This window comes from Nannospalax galili, unplaced genomic scaffold (genome assembly GCF_000622305.1).
Source record: "Nannospalax galili isolate Female #2095 unplaced genomic scaffold, S.galili_v1.0 scaffold68, whole genome shotgun sequence".
Classification (NCBI taxonomy): domain Eukaryota; kingdom Metazoa; phylum Chordata; class Mammalia; order Rodentia; family Spalacidae; genus Nannospalax; species Nannospalax galili.
Genome location: NW_008358189.1, coordinates 847,668 through 869,888, shown reverse-complemented (window position 1 = coordinate 869,888; position 22,221 = coordinate 847,668). Strand labels below are relative to the sequence as shown.

Here is a 22,221-nt window from a genome sequence, read left to right as displayed (position 1 = left end):
CAGCCCCAACTACTGTCACCAGGCCCTAGTTCCAATCAGCCTGCCTAGCATGGCTGCTCTCTGTTGCCCCCATGTGGTGACTGCAGGAAGTTCTGGCACCTCAGATGGAGGCCAGGACTGGGAGGTAGGGATCAAGGCTTGCTTTCAGTATGACAGGGCCTCAGGAACCTAGGGCATCTCTTTTCCTCCTAAACATGCAGCAAGCATGCCTGTCCAGAGCAGCACCTGCCCAGCAGTCAGAAACTCCACACAAATTATCACCCAGAGCCTGGGTGATCACAGGGACAAGAGGCCCAGCAGCCAACCCCTCAGTCAGCTTCTGCTTGCACACACCATGTTAACACAACACAGCTAGTGGACAGAGCCAAGCCTCCATTGGTGGATGGGCCCATGCACAGTGTTCCCATGAGCAGCCCTCTCGCCAGCCCCAGCAGAGGCCCACAGTGGTTCCAAGATGCCCTCGCCTCTCCCAGCCCCAGGGCAGGGCTAGACCTTGTCCTAGCCACATTTGTAGCCTCTGGCTCTAGCTCCCCATAAAGATCTCACAAAGGGCTAATCCCGAGGGCAAGTGGGACAGTCCCCACCCTTACTCCAATCTCCCTCTCAGGCCCAGAAGCACTAGTACTGGATTCCCACCCGCCTCCAGCCTCACTCTGCTGGGCCCAGCCAGGCTTGCTGTGCAGGGAAGAGGACAGGGCACATTCCTACCAAGCCCCTGTGGAAGGAAACTCTTGCTACAAGGGATAGTGTCTGGCATCCTAACTGAGGGTAGTGCTTGGGCTGAACACCCTGGTGGGGCCTCAACTGTGGGAACCAGAGGCCTCTGACCCTAAGGCAAGGCCTTCACTGGGTCTCTACAGCTCCTGTGGTAAGGGCTCCCTGCTGTGGGACCAGCTGTGCCCTGGCTATAGAGAGCTCTAGATAAATGGAAGGAGTGGCAGGCGGCCCCAGGGAATCCTCAGCAGTCATGAGGCAGGCCAGCAGGAGTCAGCCAGCAAACTCTGTGGTGCCCTTGATGGCTGCCTCCTTGGCTTGGCTAGGCTCCTAGGCCTGGGCAGACAATCCTCCATGCAGCTTTCGTGAGAACTCAGTGGAGGGATGGTCTCCCTGGTTCCAGGAGGCACTCCACTCTGTACTAAACTAGCCTGGGCATCCTTTCTGTGTCCTCACATCATAGAGACAGCAGCCCTCCTGGGCCACCTGGACAGCAGAGAGGCTCCAACCAGGCTACTTGTCCCTGGTTCCCACTGCAGGTAACTGCCCCTCCAGCAAACCATCACCCTCCACTGTGGCAGACACAAGATGGCCCCAACCTTCCTGTAGACTTGGGACGTATGGGCTACAACCATGCCAAACATCCACAGAGCATGCAGCACATGCAGCTGGGGGCCACAGGGTCAGAGGTCAAGGGCAGCCCAAGTCTACATCCAGTAGGGGTGCTGAGCACATGACCCCGATCCTAGATGGGAGGTGCGTGTTCATTTTGGAGGCAACAGAAACAAAGGCTCATGACCAGCGAAGTCACCCAGGGCTGCCTGGAGCCCTGAGCAGAATGGCCGGCCCTTCACAGCTAACTACCCCTATTTTTTTTGTCTTTTTGAGACAGGGTCTCCCTGTAGCCCCAGCTGGCCTGAACTTGTTATATAGACAAGGCTGGGCCTTGAATTCAGAGATCCACCTGCCTCTGCCTCCTGAATGCTGGGATTAAAGGTGTGCGCCACCACACCCAGCAACTACTCCTACTTAAGGCCAGTTCTGGTCCCTTCTTTACCCCTCCCTAACCTGGTCCCAGAGATGGGGAGGAAAATGGCCAGTTGTGGACATCCTACCTCTCAAACGCTCCTGCTGGGGGCAGCTACCTAAAGTTCCTACGTGACTGCCACCACAGGGAGACCCTGGCTCCAGCAACCCTGGTCCCACCCGGCAGGAATAGGGTCTGTGAAGACTACAAGTGGGTCCTGAGCCCTTCACCCAGCAGCAAGAGTCAGGGATGATGCTTGGATAGAAAAGTACCCTCCTGGCTGGACGGCCTGGGCAGCCCTGCTCCTCATCTGCTGGGAGGTATCACCCACAGCCTCATAGTCCTCAGGCTCAGGAACAACCCACCAGGTGACTAAACCATCTAGGCTAGTCCATGGCAAGGGGCATAGGACACTGGCAAGAGGCACAAAGAGGGATGTTTTGCCATAGCCTGTGGGGAAACAGGACCCGAGAGATACTGTGAACTTGCACAGGACCCCTAAAGATGCATGGCAGTTGGGAATGTTCCATAGGTCTAGCATCCAGCACTTAGTTGTCCAATGCTCACAGACTCCTGCTCCAGTTATATGACCCACAAGTGCAACAGGTGTCATCAGTCTGTAGGAGCCTGTTTCAGAGTGAGAGGTCAGACCCTAAGCACAAGGACCAGGCAGGTGTCCAGTGGGGAGGAAAAGAGCCCCTGGAACCATGTTTATCAGGCTTGGATTTGAGTTCTCAGAGCAAGGAGAAAGGCTCTTGTTTCAGAAAGCACTATGAGGACGCAGGGGACAGCTTCCAGCAAAAGGAAAACAAGCAAGCTATCTGAGGGGCCAGGTAGTGACCAGGACCTCTGTCCTGGACCAGCATCTCCCTTACCCTTTGCCTAGTGGGCCTGAGCCAGGGGCCAGGCCCACCAACATTCCAGGCTGGTCCACAACAGGCATAGGGCACTAGTGAGAGGCACAGAGGATTGTTCTGTCCTAGCCCATGGGGAAACAGGATCTTAGAGGGACTGTGCACTTGCACAGGGCCCTAAAGGTGTCACCAGAGTCCAGCTTCAGACAGGAGAGGACAGAGCAGGCTAACAGAGCAGCCTCAGTGAGGCCAGGACCCAAGAGCAGGCCCTGAGGGGGACAGGCACATCACCCCAGGGAAAATGCAGAAACTCACTTGCATGCTTGTCAGCCAGAGCGATGAGGCTGCTGGAAATGTCCCGCCTTCTGTAGAAACACACCACTTTGGCCTCCACGTTCCCATTGGCTGTCTGTAAGAGCAAGGCAGAGGTGTCAGCGATGTAAGCCCCAGGAGGGGCCTCACACTGGGCCCAGGCCACCCTCCCATCCCCGCCCCCCCCCCACTGCCTGTCTCCTATGGCCCCAGGAACATTCACAGAGGAAAGGAATGGATCTTCAGTACCTCAGCCCAGGTGTGCTGCCCCAAGTGGGGTGGGGACAGCCACATCTCTAACATACCCAGTCAGGTCAGAGCAACCAAAAGGGGATGCACAGTGGACTAGACCTCACAGTATGATCCCCTGCCTCTGCTGCCCCCATGACCTGGGCACTGAGGTACTACGCTGGCCGCCAGGGCCCTACAAAGAGAGTGGCCCCAAAGGGGTGGGAGGTCTGGGACTGACAGGTCCTCGCATCAACCCCTGCTTGCTCTACCAGAAACCCTCAAGGACAGCCCTGGCCCAGCCTGCAGCCACCCCCACTCCCTCTAGCTCAGGCCCCAGCACCATCCACCACAGGGCGTGCAGCAATGAAGACCTGTGTCACAACAGCTACCGTCCTGCTGAGACCTTGAGCCGACTGTGTACCCTGCATGCTGGCACTAGGAATATCACACAACCAGCCAGGGTCCATATAACATGTAAGTAAGGATGCAAGGGTTAATTCTAACCCTGACAGGCGTCCCCGTCCTGGATGAAGAGTCTGCACACAGGATGTCCGCTCACTCCTGCTTATCTACCCATTCGTTCACTTACATTGCTGTGGGCTGTGGACACCTGCCGTACCTAGAGCCATCATCCAACAGGCCTCCATGCCTCCTGTGCTCAGACCATCCTGCTGTGGCCACCAGGAGCTCACTCACTAGCTCCTGTGTCTCTGACAGGCCCTACCGTGGCGCAACAGCACACGTACAGGGTGAGGCATCAAATGTCACAGGCAGTCCTGCAGTGACAACAGACCGCAGCCCCATGACAGCTACATGGGTCCAGACTTCTCCAACTTCCAACAGTCACCGTGGCCAGGCCTCACCCCACACATAGCCCAGCATACACTACACATCCCCAAAATACCATATTTCTGATTTTGTTTTCCATATCTGTACCTAATTTCTTTTCCTGTTGCTATGCAATAAATTCTCAGACAAAAATAACTTAAGGGAGGAAAAGTTTATTCTGGCCCATGGTTCCAGGCTACTATCCCTCAAGGTGAAGAGGTCAAAGCACCAGGAGCTTCAAGCAGCTGGTCAGTGGCTTCCATGGTTGGGAAGCAGAGTGATGGAGGCAGGCTGCTGCTCAGTTCGCTTTCTCCATTTAATAGTCCGGATCCCAGCCAGGAATGGTACTGTCCACCACAGGCAAGTCCTCCCACTTCAATTACCAAGATAATTCCCCACAGAGAGGCCCAGAGAGCTTGGTGGTGGCCGCACAACCATGTTAAAATGGCAGAGCTGCTGTCTGGCCTTGTTGCTTGTTTGTAGCCTTTAGCTGCGCACATGGGCTCTTAAAGAAGTATACTGGCCACTTTAGTCTTTGGTTATGCTTCCCTTTTGGGTGTTTAAGGCCATACAGCTGGCCCAGATAAACCACTTTATTTTTACTCTTAAGGCCATTTGAGGATCTGTTCGAACCTCAGGGGTCACATGGGCTTGGGAGGAGCCCCTGGCTGCTTTCTTTTACCAGTTCTGCCTATGTGAAGATGAGTCAAAGGTCCTGCTCCACTGTGGCTGGCTTTGCTTGGAAGCATGGAGGAAATGATTCTTCTGTGTTGACCCTCCTCTTTGTAGACTGGACACTGGTTCAAGTCCACCTCATGGGGTCTCCTCGGCCTCCTTGATCAAGAGGACAGGTGACCCACCACCGTTACAGGACATTTTGAGAGATGCTCAAGTAGTGGGAAACGGCTGGGGGTGCCGACAACACAGCAGACAGTAGTAGCAGGGATAACAGAGTATAAGGGCTCTAGTGGGGGGAGGGAGGCTATGGGAGGTGCCATCTGGGAAGTAGGTGTACAGTTGAATAAGATGGTTTGGGATGTTCTGTGTGATATAGACACACACAAAAAAAATAAAAAAAAAATCAACAAATTTTATTAACTGTATTATATTTGAGGAGGAAACATGGAAATTGACATCATGCTAATTAGTAGGGGTGATAAACATTACCATTGAAATCTACCCGATGACTTCATAGACATACACAGGTGCCAAGGATCCAAGTACAACCGATTATGACTAGTAATAATCAGATACATACAGATTAGAGATGCATGCACCAACATCTCAGTGTTAGTAGCAAAAAGAGTCTTTCTATAAGAAACAGTATATTTTAAAATGGAATGGAGATCTTTTTTAAAGGTTAAAACTCATTCAAAGCCGGGTGTGGTGGCACACGCCCTTAATCCCAGCACTCGGGAGGCAGAGGCAGGCGGATCTCTGTGAGTTCAAGGCCAGCCTGGTCCACATTGTGAGTTCCAGGACGGCTGGGGCTACAGGGAGACCCTGACTCAAAAAAAAAATAATTAATTAAAAAAAAAGGCAGAGCTGGTACTGCAACACAGTCCTCTTCCTCCCTGTTCCCACAGTCCCGTCAACCACGCTTCTCCATTTGCCTAGTTTTCTACCCAACTACCACAGACACCTCCAAAAGGCTCCGCTGGGAAGTCCCTGAACAAATGTCACGGTTTGATCCTTGGAGACACTCCCACACCATCCTCACAGGTGTCCAGGCTCGGGTACCCCCACCTTCCTTCCCAGAACAGTGGTCTCATCACTGCGATCGTGCACAGCCTCCATGGCCTCCTAGGAGGCTAGCAGGTGTGCACGTGCAACCTGCCTTTCCTCTCAATGTGCTCCATCTCCCGTGCTCTGAACGGTGAGGCTCATCAAGAAGGCGCTGTTACTCCTCAGGTCACTCCCGCCTGTCGGCAAGGTTCATTTCCTGTAATTCCTTCCGAGACAGTGTTGGGCTGCAGGACCGTTTCTGGTTTTCTGACTGCTTTCCATCTCTTTATCCCCGTCGCACTCTCCAGGAGGAGTCCCCAGCTGTCACCCCATCTTCCCTTAAAGCCCTTTCCTCTTCTGGGTGCTCATGCTTATTTTCAAGAGCTTCCCTCGCCCTGACTCCCAGGCACAACGCCTGCCCATACTCCATGCTGCCTCTTCCCCCTGAGGATACTGGTGTGCTTTCAGTTTTGTCCCCTGCACCAGCTCCTCTCTGGCTCCATGTTCATGTGTGCATGTGTTTATCTTTCATCTTAAAGGTCTTCTGTGACATCTCATCCTGTTGCCCACAGGGGGCTTCACAATGCTGAAAAGCTAGGGCCATGGCATCATCACATGGTGTCATCACAGGGCCGAGTGGGCAGTCATATTGTTCCACACCACGCTTTGGCTCCCAGGAGAAACTCATCACCTCCCACCAGGGAGGACTTGTCTGAACTCTGCACACCTGAGTGTGGATCCTGTTGGACCCACTGTTCTAGCACCGAGAAGGGCTCTGGCCAGTCAAGTTCCCAGACTTCCAAGCTGTCTTATGAGTCTGGAAAACTCCCACAGTGAAAACAGTACCTCATCCTCTCAGGTAACCTGGGTGGGCTTTACAACTTCCTGATCTGTGCTGACAGCTGTGAGTGGTGCCCACCTTCATGTCCTGCATCCTGGAACACAACTTCAGTGCTCCTTTCCTTTCCTAATATCCTAGGGACGTCAGGCAAGGGAAAGGTCTATGCCCTAGAGGCTGGCAGTGCCAGCCCGAAAATGGCTCCAACCATCACCTGCCTCTGAAATTCTGGAATTTCTCATCACTGATGGGGCTTGTCCTTGCTCTGTAAGAGGATTCCGCAGCAATTCTCTGTGTGTTGAACATGTTGGCTGTGGATGACAGCCCAGGACATGAGGTAGTTTATGCAGAGTTAACCTCAAGTACCAGAGAGCAAGACATACAGTGTCCCCAAGGCTGTGGAGATCTCTGTATCTGTAGAGAGCTAGGTGCAAGACCAAAGCCAAAGTCAGGCAAGAGCCCTATTCTTACAGCACAGGGGCCTGGCATTGAGGTTCAGCGAGGCTGGTCTACACCTGGGAATCTGGGCCAGCACACAACCCGTCACTGCATGACTGGTTGGTTGTGCTTAGCCCTGAGGGCTGAGGCTCATGCAGAGCATTGCTGCTACATGTGCTGGGTCCCAGGACACCTGCAAGCTTGTGGTTCCACCGTAAGGTAGAGAGGACACAGCCACACAGCCTTGGCCCGCTCACTGCAGCTACAGTACTGTGTAGTTGACATGTGTGAATAGGAGCCTGCTGGTCCACATACAGGGCAGCCACCTGCTCCAGCTGAGAGCACTAGCCACCCAACCACTGCCCTACCCTCCTGTCAGCTCAGACTGGGGCCAGCCACAGGGTACCTATAATGGATCTGGCCCCAGTGAGGTGAGTCAGAGGAAAGCCCTGTGCCCACCTACGTCACCACAGACCTCAGGCCTCCAGGAGGTGGCAGATGCTGCCGCAGCATAAGGCCTCAAGCAGCACAGCCTAAGAAGCTGGCAAGGCCAGACTCTAGAAGGCCCTGGGGCCACATCTTGGCACCCATCAGGGCCTACCTGCAGGGCCTAGGTCAGGTTCAACTGGGCCAAGTGTGGGGCAATACCCAACCTTGCTCTCCCTGTTCTGTTTGATCCAAAGACTCACAAGTCACCAATGCCAGCAAGTCCAAGTTCCAGGAAAGCAGCCTCTCCTGTTGCCTGTGGTGTTCTGGGAAGCTAACATGGCCCCAGGGCTACCCAGTCTAGCAGGAGAGAAGGCAGGTCTCCAGGGACACAGGGCTGAGAAGAAAGCTGGGAGGGGATATCTGCCTACCCCAGCACTCTGGGAAAGTCTCCAAACTGGGGTCAGCTTGTGAGGGAGGCCAAGAGCGGGTGGGCCACATCTGACAGTCCTGGTGGCGACACAGCAATGTGTAGGGTTAAGAAGGCTTAGTGTGCATGCATGCCATGGCTCTGCCATGACCTGGCCTCAACCCCACCCCACTTCTCCAGTCGCCTGGAGGTGACTCCAAGGGCAAAGCAGACAGAATGAAGCCCAGGTTTTGGAGTCCACACATCCTTTCCCCCCATTCCCAGCCTCCACACTAGGTGGCATGTGGGTGCCCCCGGGTCTAGGGTAATGAAACAACCATGTCTCTGGACCAAGGAACAAGTAACGGACAAGGGATCCCAGCACACAGATGCTGCATGTGCCCTCAAGGCTGCAATGGGCAGAATGGGAAATTCTGCAATGCCCATGGGAGTCCGGAGGCCAGGAAGCCACTTGGGCTAACAAGGGTCGAAGGAGAGGAGTCGGTGGGAGGGGCTGGGGGACAGGCTGAGCTGTGAACACTGAGGGCTACTACCCTTGGTCTTTGACTAGTCTCCACAATCATCCACCCAGACTTCTCTCAGCCCTTGCTCTGTTCAGGCCCAGGAGAGCACCTGCCCCAGACAGATTAGGACCTGTTGGGTAACACTTTGGTTTGGCAACACCTCAAGGCCACCCTGAGCTCATCCTCAAGAAGAAATCCAGGCATGGCCCCAGAAGAAGCCACAAGGGACCCACTCACATCCTCTCCTGGAGAGAGACCCAAGTCTAGGCAGTCTAGAAGCCCAGAACACAGTGGCCACCTGCAGCGGGGCAGGTCCCTCCCCCCAGGGTCAGGCAGCAGCGCCACCTTGCTGAGCTCTTACCTTATTGAGCTCTTCAATCCTGCGGATCAGGTACGGGTTGCTGGAGGAATTCTCAAAGTAGACGTAGTCTGCAAACAGAGAGGCCATCACACACAGCACTGACTCTCCAGACCTTCCTCCCAGGACTGACTAGGAGCCTCAAGCAGATCCTCTAGCAGGGAAGCCTCAGCCCTGCTCTGCTCTCAAGTGTGGAGTAGGGGTGGAGGGGTAGGAATGGAGGGAGCAAAGCCCTGCACCACCAGAGAAGCAGACAGAGCCCAGAGCGGGGGACTGTCCTGGGAGGGCCTGCAGCCCTCTTTGAACATCCAACGCCAACTGACCCCACTACAAGTCCTCACCAGGAAGTTGTCAGGTCTGAATACAGCTTCGCCTATAAAGCCCAGTTTCAAAGCTGCCAAAGCCACAGGGACACCTTTCCACGTAGCTGCTGCTGGGATTACATAAAATGTGTCCACCATTCACCCCCCAGAGACCATTTCAGCCCAGCAGGTGCCCCCCGCCAATGTTTCCTCCAAAAGAGAAGTAGTAACTACACAAGACACAAGCCAGCACTTCCAGATGGTCAGGCACAGCAATAAGACAGTCACCTCAGAATCAATGGATCAGCCTCCTCTGCGGTGTGGGAGAGTGACAGGCCAGGTGCCCAGAGAGGTGCAATCCCAGGGATGCCATAACCCTACTGGGTCCCCTGGGACTGTGAGGTTAGTATAAAACGTGCCCCTCTGGTGAAGCCACACAGCTCTCAGTGTTGTTGCTTACAGGTGGAGAACAGAAAGCTCTGGAGACTGGTACTTAGCCTAGACAGCCCAGACCAGCCAGCCACCACCAGGACCCAGGAGTCCCAGGGCAGGAGTACACCAGACTGCCAGCGCCCCCAAGGCTGGCAAGATTCTTTGTACAACCTCCTCCCTAGTCGAGGCTGACCAGGAGGTGCCAGTTGGAACGGGCCCAAGTAAACTGAAAGAACTGACACAGGAACCCAGTCCGGCCAGGTTGGGTTGACCCTGAGTGACCAGCACCCGTGGAAGAGCGCCAAGGGCTCCCTGCTCCCACGTGGGCACACACCTGCAGGTGTATGCCTGTCACCGTATACTCTGCTCCCTGGGCCTCTGCCTGCAGGTCAGCCACATCCTCACAACTCCAGTCACACAGCTGGTACACAGAGGTACTCTCATCAGGGTAAATGGCCCTGGAAGAAGCAAGGCCCAAGAGAAGGAAGGGGCACAGGGTTGGAGGAAGGTTCTAGACTTAGATCTGGGGCCCTCCTGGGACAGCCCCTGAAAATATGAAAACTCCCTCATGAATTTTATCAGTGTGCATTGTTATCTCAAAAAACTCAAAATCTGGCACACACCTTTAATCCCAGCACTCGGGAAGCAGAGGCAAGTGGATCTCTGGGAGTTCGAGGCCAGCCTGGTCTCCATAGTGAATCCAGGCCAGCTGGGGCTACAGGGAGACCCTGTCTCAAAAAGACCAAAAAACAAAAAACAACCCCCCCCCCAAAAAAAAAACAAAATCTAAGCTTTCTTCTTACAAATCACAGCAAATTAAGCACTCCCAACCCCAAGTTATTCCTACTTGCCACAAGGTGAAATAGAGTGAAATGTCCCCCAGGTGAGGAACAGGCAAACAAGAACCCCATCACCTCAACAAACGACTGCTCAGCACACAGGGTAAGGTCCAGCACTCACAGAACAGGCAGGCCGCTGATCTCTGAGGATGGGCACACAGACATCCAAGGGCAGGGCAGCACGGGTATGAGAATGGGGAGGTGCCATGCCATGACAGGACTGGCTCAGGGACAGGGACATACTGTGACCCTGGCAGTAAGAACAGGACTACACACCTTTTCCAAACCTCACAGAGACGTGCCCCACAAAGATGACGCATGCTGAATGTATATTACACTTTAGTAAGAAAACACAGAGGCTGAAAATCAAAATGAACAGAAATCGATGTGAACTCACGAAGATGGAGAAAAAAGCCCAAAAGAACCAAAAAGTGATTAAAAGATCAATAAATCTTAGGCTGGTAACAAGTAAAAGAGAAGTTACAGAAAACCATCATCAGTCATGACAGCAGGACAGCCTCACACGTCCCACTGCTGTGCGGTGCTAAGACAGGAAGTTTTCCTGCCAATGACGACTCAGATGAATGGATCAACCACCTAAAAAACACATAAACCGCCAGGCGTGGTAGCACACGCCTTTAATTCCAGCACTCAGGAGGCAGAGGCAGGTGGATCCCTGTGAGTTCAAGGCCAGCCTGGTCTACAGAGTTCCAGGACAGCTGGGGCTACAGGGAGACCCTGTCTCAAAAAGACCAAAACCAAACCAAACAAAACACACATAAACCAGCAGAGCTCACCCAAGAGCACACGGCCACCCCAAAGACAGCAATGCATAGATCAGGGCTGAGGCACACCTCAGTGGCAGGGCACTGTCAAGGGTGCTGAAGGCCCAGTCGCACTCTCTCTCTCTCTCTCTCTCTCTCTCTCTCTCTCTCTCACACACACACACACACACACACACACACACACATTCTATATGATAAAAGTACAAACAGTTGGGGTACTGGAGACAAGGCTCAGCAGTGAAGAGAACTTGTTGCTCTTGAAGAGGACTGGGTTCAGTTCTCAGCACCCATGTGGGGTAGCTATAACTCCAGCTCCCTGGAAAGGGGATCCAATGCCCTCTCCCGGCCTCCGCAGGCACCTGCACTCATGCAGAGATACACACACATACACGTGATTTAAAATAACATCTAAGTACAAACACTAGTGAGAAAAATCAAGGAAGAAAAACAAATGGTACAATAAAGGTGTCGGACTTTATGATTACACGTTGGCAAACTTCCAGCAATCCAGCCAGCAGACTAGGTTGTGCAGGGCAAGTCTGAACCAAGCAGTGTAGACGTATTACTATAACAAAGTTTTCAAAGTCTTACTGTGAAATCTAAAACAGAACGAGTAGTTTCAGAGCTCAGATGTCCTAACAGGAAGGCACATGCCTTAGCAGACACTATCTGGCTTCAGCTGAGGCACAGGGTTAGTTCTGCTCAGGTTCAGCATCCATACTGCCCTGGAGGCAGACCTTGCGACACTGGCCAAGTGTCTCTCAAGAGGATGGCAAGAGCTGGGATCTGTATTCAGGGAGCAACTTGAGTAGATGCGGTCTCTGCAGAGTTCTGTTCCGTTCCTCTCAGGGCCTGTTCTCCCAGAAGTCCAGAGTGAGGGCTCTCCCCTATATCTAGGCTGTCCACACCCTGCCCAGCTGAGGAAGCTTGTGTCCTTACTTTTGGGAAGTGGTCTCACAGTCCTGGGAGTGTCTCCCACCCAGGCCTCAGCCATGTCAGGCAGTCCTTGGCAACAACATGGCTTATGGTGGGGGCCATGGGCCATGTGGCAACAGCCTGACCCCTGAAGGGGCAGAGACTAAGAAATGGGGTGGTCAGCATGAACATATGATCAACCTCACATAAGAGCCCTGGGTCTATGCATGTCACTGACCATTGGCAGTGCATGCTAGCCTGCCCCACACCTCGGGAGAAGGCTGGAGGCCTCACCTGCCTCTCCTGAGCCCACCCTGAGCCCCATGCTTGGCCTCAGCTGATGCAGCACGTTCTTCCATTGGGAGGAGCAGTCTCATGAGTCCTAGCAAAGTTGAGGTCCCAAGGGTAGTCCTAGGGAACCCCACCTAACCCTACAGCAGGCTTACAGTGCAGGAAGCACTGGCAAGTGCTGTTGAGTGGTGCTCCCGCAGACATGGGCTTCTCAGGGATCGGCAACATAGCTCAGGAACACGCCTGCTCAGGGCTTCCCACTTCATCGCTCCCCAGCAGTGACTTTAACACAGTATACGAACATGGACAAGTGCTTCTCTGCCTTGAGTGGTAGTACTTCACAATAAATTAGCAGCATTATCGAGCATGCAGCAAAACTAATTCCTAAAGTCATTCACTGCTTTAATAATGGCGATCACAAGTGGTCTGTCTCATTTTGGGAATCTTCCACTCTGGTCCAAGCCTAAGTACTGGCAAGCCACCACACTGAGCTGTACACCGGGTCAGCTTGCGATGTTGACCTAACAAACGTTCACAGAACTGATGCCGTCAAGTCTTTGAGATCAGGCAAAGCACTGTCCTTGGCAGCAGCTCGGTGAGGCGTGACCAACTCAGATGTTTCCCATAAAGTCCTTACTACCAAGCCCCGGGGTGAAAAACCTGCCTTTCTGGCACCTGACATCTCCATCAAGCTTCATTCCCATCCCACCCCCACCCCTTCCTGCTCCCTAGCTTCCACCTGTCCCACATCTTAGCAGATTCCACTCCAGTCTGCACCTCAGCACCTTCCCGACTCCTGCTGGCTGGACGTTGTTGCGGAGGCTCACACTTCCCTCTGGTGCTCATCACTGACTAAGCGCCACCACCTTTGCTGGCCAAGACCCAGGAGCTCACAAACCCCACTGTCCCAAATGCAGGTGTGCTGAGGGCCACTGTTTCCCCCACAAGGTGCATCTTAGAGTGGGCTCGTCTCTGGACACACACTCTGGCTGCTGCTGTGTGGCTAATAAATGTGTTACTTGGAAGTTCACTTTGTATCCTCATTTTCTGAGGAAGATTCTGGGGATGAGCATCTCCCTTTTAAAGTCTCTAAACCATTCTATCATGCATCAAGCTGGGGGTGCTGAGATACCAGCCTGCATCGTGTTTCTTCTGCACAGTAACTGAGTACGGATGCTGAGCAAGGCTTTGCTGTCTGAGGTGATGACTGGTGACACACACTGCACTGTGCCTAGAAACCACAACATTCCAAATCCCTACCTCACACCACATGTGCTCAAAATGGTTAGGGCCACTGGGTTTGTGAGATCTGCAGTGTGCTGAGCACACAAAAGCAGTAGTCACTGTGCTACTGTTGACACAGGAAATACTTCTTTGTCCCTGTCCCCATTTCCTGGCGCAGCTCCTAAAAACCTCCAGTTAGACGAGAGCATCTTGCACATACGACAGTGAAATATGGAGTGTCCCGAAAGGCCTATGTGGGGCAGGCTTGGTCTCCAGCTTGTGTTGGGTGAAGCACAGGGGAGGGGTTCGGGCCACAGGAACACGCCCCTAATGGGGAGTGTGGGGCTTAGAGTCTCTTCCCAGTTCTTCATGTCTGGACAAGTGACTGGGGACTAAAGCCTCAAAAACTGTGAGCCAAAATAAACGGTCCCTCTTCGTAAGTTCATGATCTCAAACTGTCACAGATATAAAAAGCTGGTATCACTGGATGCCAGTAAGATGGCTGTACTGGCCCCTGTGGGCCTCAGCCCAGGACTGACCCCAGAAAGACCAGGCAGGATTAGAAGAGAGCAGGGACTTGCAACCCACCACTTCCATGGAGGGGGTTGGGGGCTGCGCTGGTCATCAATGGACTTGATCCTGCCTACACACAGGGCCTGCATAAAAGGCCCCAAAGGCCTGGGTTTAGAACATCCACACAGCTGAACACAGATGTGCCTGAGAAGAAGCCATCTAGAGACTTGGGGCCAGCACATGGTGCTAACGCTGTTCCTCAGCTTGTGCACCTCTTCACCTGCCTGTCTCCTGGTGCCCTTTGTAATAAGCCAGCGGAGTGTTCAACCCTGCAAGCTGTGCCAGCAAATTAATGGAACCCGAAGAGAACGTAGCAGGAGCCCAAGAGTTCTACGCTGTCTCTAGGTAGGTGGTGTGCATTCAATCACACCACACCCAGCCAGCCAGTGTCCTGGAGACCTGGCCAGCAGCTGATGGGAGATGACACCACCACCACATTTGATGGCATGGCTGCAGTGCTGGGCCTGAGGAGGAAAAGCAGGCTGGTTATAGCTCAGAATCAGCCATGGGATATATGTGTTGGCTTCAGCATGGCTATGTTCCAATAAAACTTTATTTATGGATACTACAATTTGAATTTCACGTAATCCTCACATGTCATGAAGTATTCTTTTGATTTTTTTCTCAACCTTGTAAAAATGTAAACACCATTCTTAGCTCATGAGTCATACAAACCAGGCAGTACAGTTTGCTGCTGTAGTTTCAGTTGGGGTACCAGCCTCTCCCCCAGTCTGATCCCATCCCAACCAATCCAATCTCACTAGCTTGTTTGCTTTGTAGAAATCAACAAGCCAGGACCAGCAAGTAGACATTTGCTGCCAAGCCTGACGACCTAAGTTCAACACATGGCTGAAGGAAAGAACTGACTCCTCCGAGTTGTCCTCTGACCTCCACATGTGTGCTGTGGTACATGCACCCCCGCCCCAACACAAACAGATGTAAGAAAGTTTAAAAAAAATAAAGACTCAACAAGCCAATTCCAGACTTCTGAAGGGAAAGACAGGAAACCAGGCTGCATGTTTCTGTAAAGGAATAAAGTTGGACAATCACACCAGCTGACTCCAAGATAGTGAAACTGCAGTGATCAAAATGTGCACTGGCAAAAGCTGACACACAGATCAGTGAGAATGCATACCAACAAACAGAACGCCAACATCTGGCTGCCTGACTTCTGACAGGTGTCAGGGCAACTCAGTGAGAAAACCAGACATGGCTCGCCAAAGCATCTTCACCCTCAAGAAACTAACAGGATAGACGTAAACGTCAAACTCTAAGTGTTCTATAATAAAAAGGACTTTGTGACTCTGACTTTCGTGATTTGTTAGATACTCTCAGGGCTAGGGTACAGCCTGCTGGTACGGTGCTCGGATCTAGCACTTGCATGAGCAGTGCTTGCATGAGTAGGCCCTTAGCTGATCTCCATATCACAAAAGGAATAAACAATCCTCTCACAATTTAAAGAAAACAACCCAGTTTAAGAAAACAGGCAGCTGCCAAGCCTGGTAGCTTTTAATCCCAGTACTCAGGAGGCAGAGACAGGCAAATCTCTGTTAGTTTGAGGCCAGTCTGGTCTACATAGTGAAAGCCTGTCTAAAACAAACAAAAACCGACAAAAACCACAAAAAACAAAAAGCCAGCAGCTGAGCATGGTGGTCATACCTTTAAACCCAGGACTCACAGTAGAGACAGGAGGATCATCAGTTCACAGCCAACCAGGGCCAAATAGCAAGATCCTGTCTCAAAGAACCAACCAAAACAAATGGGGGTGAAGATTTAGGCATACAGCTCAGCAAAGGCACAGGGATGGCCCTGCAAATCATGAAGAGCTGACCACCACTCACCACCAGGGAGTAAAACCTGGGCGGGGCGGGGTGGGGGGGCTGTTGCTGCATACCTGTCAGGAGGCTATGCAAAAGCAGAGCTAATCTGACCAAGTGCAGACAGGGAGTGCAGGACTTTAATACACCACCTGCCTGGTTCTCACAAAGCTAAGGGTAGGCTGACCGTTCAACCTAAAACTGCACAAGTGAGCATTTTTACCCAGGAGAAATGGAACATGTGTCCTTTTTCTTTTTTTAACTTGGAAAACTTGGAAATGACCAAAACATCCATGGACTGGTGGACACACAGGGACATGGCCATACAATAGAATGCTGCTCAGCAAGGAAAAGGGCCAAACTCGACACGGTAATTCCCACATGCAGAATGTCCAGTGAAGAAATCATCTCAAAGGCTTGCTCTATCCATGAAACACTCTGGGAGGGGGCAGAGCACAGGAGGTTGAGGAGGAGGAGGCGGCCTCCCATCCAAGGACACAGGGAAATGTGCAGGACTGTGGGGATGTTCGGAAGGACTATGGTGGCATTTGTTAAAAAGCACAGACCTGGGGGCTAAAGAGATGGCACAGTGGTTAAGAGCACTGACTGTCCTTGCGGAGGACTGGGGTTCAGTTCCCAGCACCCACATGCCAGCTAACAACTGTCTGGAACTCCAGTTCTAGGTGATCCAACGCAGGCAAAAGACTCACAAATGAAATCAAAAACATTTTTTTGTAAAGTGTAGACCCAACAGGGTGTGTTGTGCACCTGAAGTCAGAACACCCTAACACAGCCCGCCCTTGGAAAAAAATTATAGACCTGCTCACATAAAGTTCAAGATACCTTAAGTTTTGTTGTTTTTTAAATGGGATCCAGGTGCGGTAGTACACATCTTTAATGCCAGTACTGGGAAGGCACAGGCAGGCCCATTTCTGTGAGATGAAGGTCAGCCTGGTCTATGTAATGAGTTCTAGGCCAGCTGGGGCTACAGGGAGACCTTGTCTCTTGCCCACACTTGCCACAAGAAGCAGCTCTGCTCCACCTTCACCAGACGCTGACCAGTGAACAAGGCCCCTATGTTCCAAGGGGACAGGCGAGGCCCCTGGTTATGACCCTTGGACTTATAGAGAGGGCAGTGACACCTGCAGATGGCATACCCTCCAGGACTCACTCCCACGGCCTCAAGCACCACCTCAGCCAGGCCCAGTGTGTTTTCTGTTTCCAGTTTAGGGACAGAACCCAGAGAACAGACTGAGCCCTCAGGAAAGCACCCAGCACATCTGAAACCATATCCACACAAGAATACTTTATCCTCAAATAGGTGACCTGTACTTCACGTGCTAGACCTGGGCATCCCTGTAAGCCACAGACCTGATCCTGGTCATAGTCTTGTCTCCCTGCAAGTACTCTACCAAACTCCAGATTCTTTTAGCTCAGTTTGGCCTCCACGCTATACTTCAAAGGGTCCCTAATGGTCTTGGAGGGCAGTCGGCACCAGGGACGACCTCACTGGCCCCACAAAGAGGGAAAGACCAAACTTTACCTACAAGAGCAAGTGACCAATGAGGCCAGGGGTGGCATCCAATATGCACAAGTTACCAGATGGCCCAGGAGGTAGTGTGGGATTCTACTGATCCATCAGTAGAGACCTGGAGGCTCTTTTCTAAGTGGGTACAGGACACACTGAGAACACGTCCACCAAGGTACCTGCCTCTGACCCTGGTTCTTCAGGACATCATACCACACTTACACATGGCTTGGGCCTTTACCTATGAACCCCCTCAACTCCAGTAGTACCCAGCTGGGGACCCTTACCAGGAGCCTGAGGGATCCCCCAGATGCCACAACCCAAGGGCATCAAGGAACAGGTCTTGACTCCAAAGTCCTAAAGAGCAGCCTGACTCCCCCATGGGTGAAGCAGACCAGCATGGGGTTGAGGTAAACATCAAATGCTATAAGCTACCAGAGCCGACAGCAGAGAAGCGGAGAGCAGGAAGTTGGATTAAGGGTCCTCTAAGTGGCTGTGAGAGGGATCATAGACAGATCGGATCTGCTCAGAAGGATCATCTCCCTAGATGGACATCAGGAATCAGATGCCTAGGCCAGAGGAGCTGCCAGGACCCTGGCTCACAGGCAGGGAGGCTGCATCCTGTGGGTACAAGAAGCTCCCCCAGGCATGGGGGAGCCAAAGGCCCCAACTAAGCATAGAGGTGGCCACACAGGAGGCCACATCTGACATCACCTCACAGGCTGGTGACCACAGCCAACCAGAGTCTCTCCCAGGCCCTGTCCCATTGACGAACCCCAGCAGGCCCCAAACAGGGCATGGCACCTTTGCCCACTGCTGTGCCCGTCTACAGAACTCAGTTGTGGGCAACTTGGGGGACTGCCACGGAGGCACAGAGCCCAGGGAGAAACCTTAGTCCACAAGTAAGAACTGACACTTTCTATCATCTTCATTTCCTGAGAACACAGGTGTAAGGCAGAGTGCACACTGGGCCAGGACAAGGCCTCTGCACAGGAGCCTCCACGTCAGTCCTGCTGGCTAACTGGACAGGAGCACTCAAGTTCAGCTAGAGGCAGCTGGTGCAGAGGGGCCTATGCCTGTCACAGGGACTCACCTTGGCAGCCCGTGACATCCCAGGTGCGCACAGGGCACCATCACCCTGCTAGGGAATGACCGTGGTGGTCACTGGAGATGGGTGCTGCCTCTATAAACCCACAGAGGACTTCACACTACGTGGGCTCCTTCTCTGGACCAGTTACTCCAGCTTTTTTGTTGTTAATCCAAGAGTTCAGTGGCCAGATTTTTCCTCTCAAAACAAAACAAATTCAAGCCAAGACCAGTACTCAGCCCACTTCCCACCCCACATGAGGGCAGACTAGCTGTGCACCACTGGTAAGACAGGGTGGGGAGCAGGCCTCTGTGGGGGCTGCAGGCCATGCTTGGGTAATGTCCTGGAGCCCTCCAGCAGGAGTCCAGCATGTTCCAAGGCTGAGCAGTGCAACCTCGCGCTGCTCCAGCACCACGCTGTACCCCTGGGCCTGTGGCCTACTTCTACAACTCCTGCTACAGATGCACTCCTGTGGGAGGGGGAGAGCGCAACTTCTGCAGTGTTCTGAGGCACGTGCTGTGTCAAAAGGCTGGGCAGGAAGCTTCAGCGGGGTCCCTCAAAGTAGCCCTGTGCCGGGGGACACCGCAGACACAGGAGGCCGCACAGGTTCCCCACGGAGGCGCCTGCCCTTCGCAATCTGCAGTTTTCAGCCGTGGGACCATCTTGGTCACAAAGTTTCAACTGAAAATTGAAAACTGTTGGTGCTGACGCTGTGGCTCTGTGGTCCAGTGCTTGACTAGCTCACACAAGGCCTCGGGTTTGAGTTCCAGCACCACAAACTAAAACAACGAAAACTAAAGCAAAAAGCAAAACCATGCCTGACTCCACAATGAAAAACCACAAGGTGGCCTTGGGCCTGTGAAGTGATGCACCAGAGGGCCAGAGCCTGCGTGATGCGGCACGCCGCCTGCCGGCTGATGCGCCTGCCATCTTCCACGAGCATAGTAAAACAAAGTCATGCAGAAGAACAGGAGTTTAACTTTTGCAATGAAAAAAAGAGACAATACTCCAGAGTAAACTGTGTTAGCCCTTCAATTAAAAAAAAGTTCCCAGCTGGGCGTGGTGGCGCATGCCTTTAAACCCAGCACTTGGAAGGCAGAGGATCTCTGTGAGTTCAAGGCCAGCCTGGTCTATATAGTGAGTTCCAGGACAATTGGGGCTACAGGGAGACCCTATCCCCCCCCCAAAAAAGTTCCCCAACACAGCAGCTGTGAGCACGTAGCACATGGGTGATTTCTGCTCCATTTCAAAATGCCACCGTATTTCACATTAAACGTGCAGATAAGAAAACACAGCTGCCCTGGGACACCCTCAGCCCTCACAGACTAGTCCAGGGAGGGCCCAGGCTCTCAGCAGTGGCAGCCTCTAAGGAGCAGGCGTCCCAGACCCTCTACAACCTGCCAAACTCCAAGGCAGCATCTGTACAGGAAGAAACAGACCGTGTTCCCTCCCTTGCCGACCACTGGCCCAAGTGGTCTGTAGCTCCCAATCTCAGCCCCTGCACCTTTGCCCCACCCAGCCCACCTTGGCCAGGCCTCCTGCCTGCCTGGGAAGACACAGGATGCCCAAACACTGATCACAGACTCATTCTCCTAGTACCCATACATCCTCAAATTTGGGAAACACAGTAGGACATGGTTGTTTATCTGGAATTCAAGACTGACTGGGTTTCCTGTATTTTCCTCTGCTACATGCACCCCCTCATCAGAAGTCCCAAACTAGGGCCCCACCAGCCACTCCCTGAGGACAAGGCAGAACACCCAGAAGGCCAGACCCCAGGCATTAGCTAACTGAATCAAGACCTGCTCAGAAAGGCCAGGGAGCTTGAAAATATGGCAAGTGGCGACTGAGGTCAACAGCCAACACCATAAGGCACCTGGAATCCCTGTCCAGAAAGCAGGGGCTGATGCAAGTCCTTCTGAGTACTGACCCCTCACCTGCCAAAGACAACCTCAGGGCAGGCACTGGGGACTGGCAGTTTCCAAAAGTGTCCCTCCCTCCCACCACTCCTGGTAACACAGCTGGTGCCGCAGAACCGTGCATGGCAACCAAAGTACACAGGGAAGAGGGATGCTGACCCTGCTCCTCAGCCATGCATAAGGAAGGATGCCTCGGGGTTCAGCCACCCACCCCCATGGGGCTTCAGACAGGCCAGGTATGACCTGGGGAAACTGCCACAGGTCACAGGTTGAGGACAGAGCCTCATCCACAATCAAGAGTAAATGGAGGCATAGGTAGGACTGAGTCACAGGCCTTCCTCACCAGCCTGCTGGGGCCCTGGCTAGAGCTCTCGGGGACTGGGGGGTTGGCATAAGTGCCTGGGCTCTGAGAACCCAGTGCCCTGCACCCCTCCAGCCTCACGCTCACCAGCTCCCCCTGCCTGCCACAGATGCAGAAGCCCAGGCCTCCACTCTTTTTATTCATCTCTTCACCACATGACATGCCATCATGGGCCAGAAACCACAGCAAGGGAGAAACGTGAAACCTGCAGGGGTGGGGGTAGAGGGGCCTAAGATAATGGGAGCCTTTCACAGGTGAAGGAGAACCTTCCAGAATGGAGGAACTAGAGGTAGAGCCTGCCTGAGAAGTAGCCATTAGCAGGAGCCATGGGGGCCTCATGTTGAGTAGGAAGAGGTCTGAACTGCAAAAGATGGTCGGGGCAGAGCAAGGGCAGCAGCATCTGGACATCAGGGGAGGCAGAAGGGTAAAGCTCTGCCCCAGCAGGGAAGCTAGTGCGCCTGAGGGATCCAGGGCTCTGGCTTCCCATGGGACTGGTACGGCCAGCCCCTCCTCGAAGGGCCCCAACTCCCCAGGCTGTATGCTGTGAGAGGTCCTTGCAGACAGCAAACGTGTGAGACCAGGCATGCCCTGAGAGGGCACCTCCTGGGGGTGGAGACAGCTGCATGGCTGTGCCCAAGGCCACACAACTGGGCTGGCTGGACCCTGCTGCTGTGAGAGGTGATGGACGGGAACATCTTGGGCACTCAGGGTTCAGGGTCATATGGGGGAGTGGTATAGGTGTTGCTGGCTGCCCTCCCACCCCATGACACACTCACAGTAGGGCCCACTTTGCTGGTGGGTAAGAAAGCAGCAGAGCACATCCACATCGGGCCTATGGCCCAGGAAGAAATCTCCAAATCCAGAAAGGGAGTCGAAGGCCAGGGAATGAGATGCACACAGGGTCAGCACGGGCTGGATGTGTACAATACCATCCCAGAGCGTCCACATACACACACAAACTGGGACAAGGCTTCCTGGGGCCCAACCACAGGAGGACCAGCCGGCGTAGGCAGACCCAGGTCAGGAGACCTCCCACCCTCACCAAGACTAGTAAAGTGTGCCTCCTTGCTAGACTGGGGTGAGCAGCGGGCACAGAAAAGTTTGGGGTGACTCAGAGGCTTCACTTGGGATGAAGGCCCCCGCTGTGGCCAACCCCCTCCCCAGGAGCCCCTGCCAGGGGAAGCCCCGGCCGGCCCGCGGGAGGGACCGTGGGCAGACATGTGGCCCCTACGGCGGGGCTCCGGGTCCCAGCATCGAAGCCGGCCCTGGAACGCCCGGGGGGTGACCGCTCGCCCCCCGGACCCCAGAAGTCCTGCTCGCGGGACGGCAGCCAGCGCTCCAGAGCCACGTGCTCCTGCTCGGGGGCTCCGACCCGGACCCAGGCTCAGGCCTCCGGCTGTTGGGCCCACCGGCCCCGGGATGCCCTGGCCGCTGGCCGCCGCTCCGTCCGGCCCCGCGGCCGCC

General features: G+C 53.7%; 1 protein-coding gene across 5 annotated transcripts in view; it reads right to left on the bottom strand.

Annotated features, from left to right (window-relative positions):
• Positions 1 to 21,720, bottom strand: part of Mta1 (metastasis associated 1) — a 40,692-nt gene extending 18,972 nt beyond the window's left edge. For all 5 annotated transcript variants that reach the window (XR_003847528.1, XM_029557828.1, XM_029557829.1 and 2 more), the window contains exons 1-3: positions 21,534 to 21,720; positions 8,688 to 8,755; positions 2,911 to 3,004 (exon numbers count right to left, since the gene is read on the bottom strand). Coding sequence is in view for 4 of the 5 variants with exons in the window: in XM_029557828.1 (XP_029413688.1) it covers positions 2,911 to 3,004; positions 8,688 to 8,755; positions 21,534 to 21,705 (334 nt within the window). In the remaining variant the exon portion in view is untranslated. The remainder of the gene's footprint in view (positions 1 to 2,910; positions 3,005 to 8,687; positions 8,756 to 21,533) is intronic.
• Between the last annotated feature and the right edge of the window lie 501 nt (positions 21,721 to 22,221).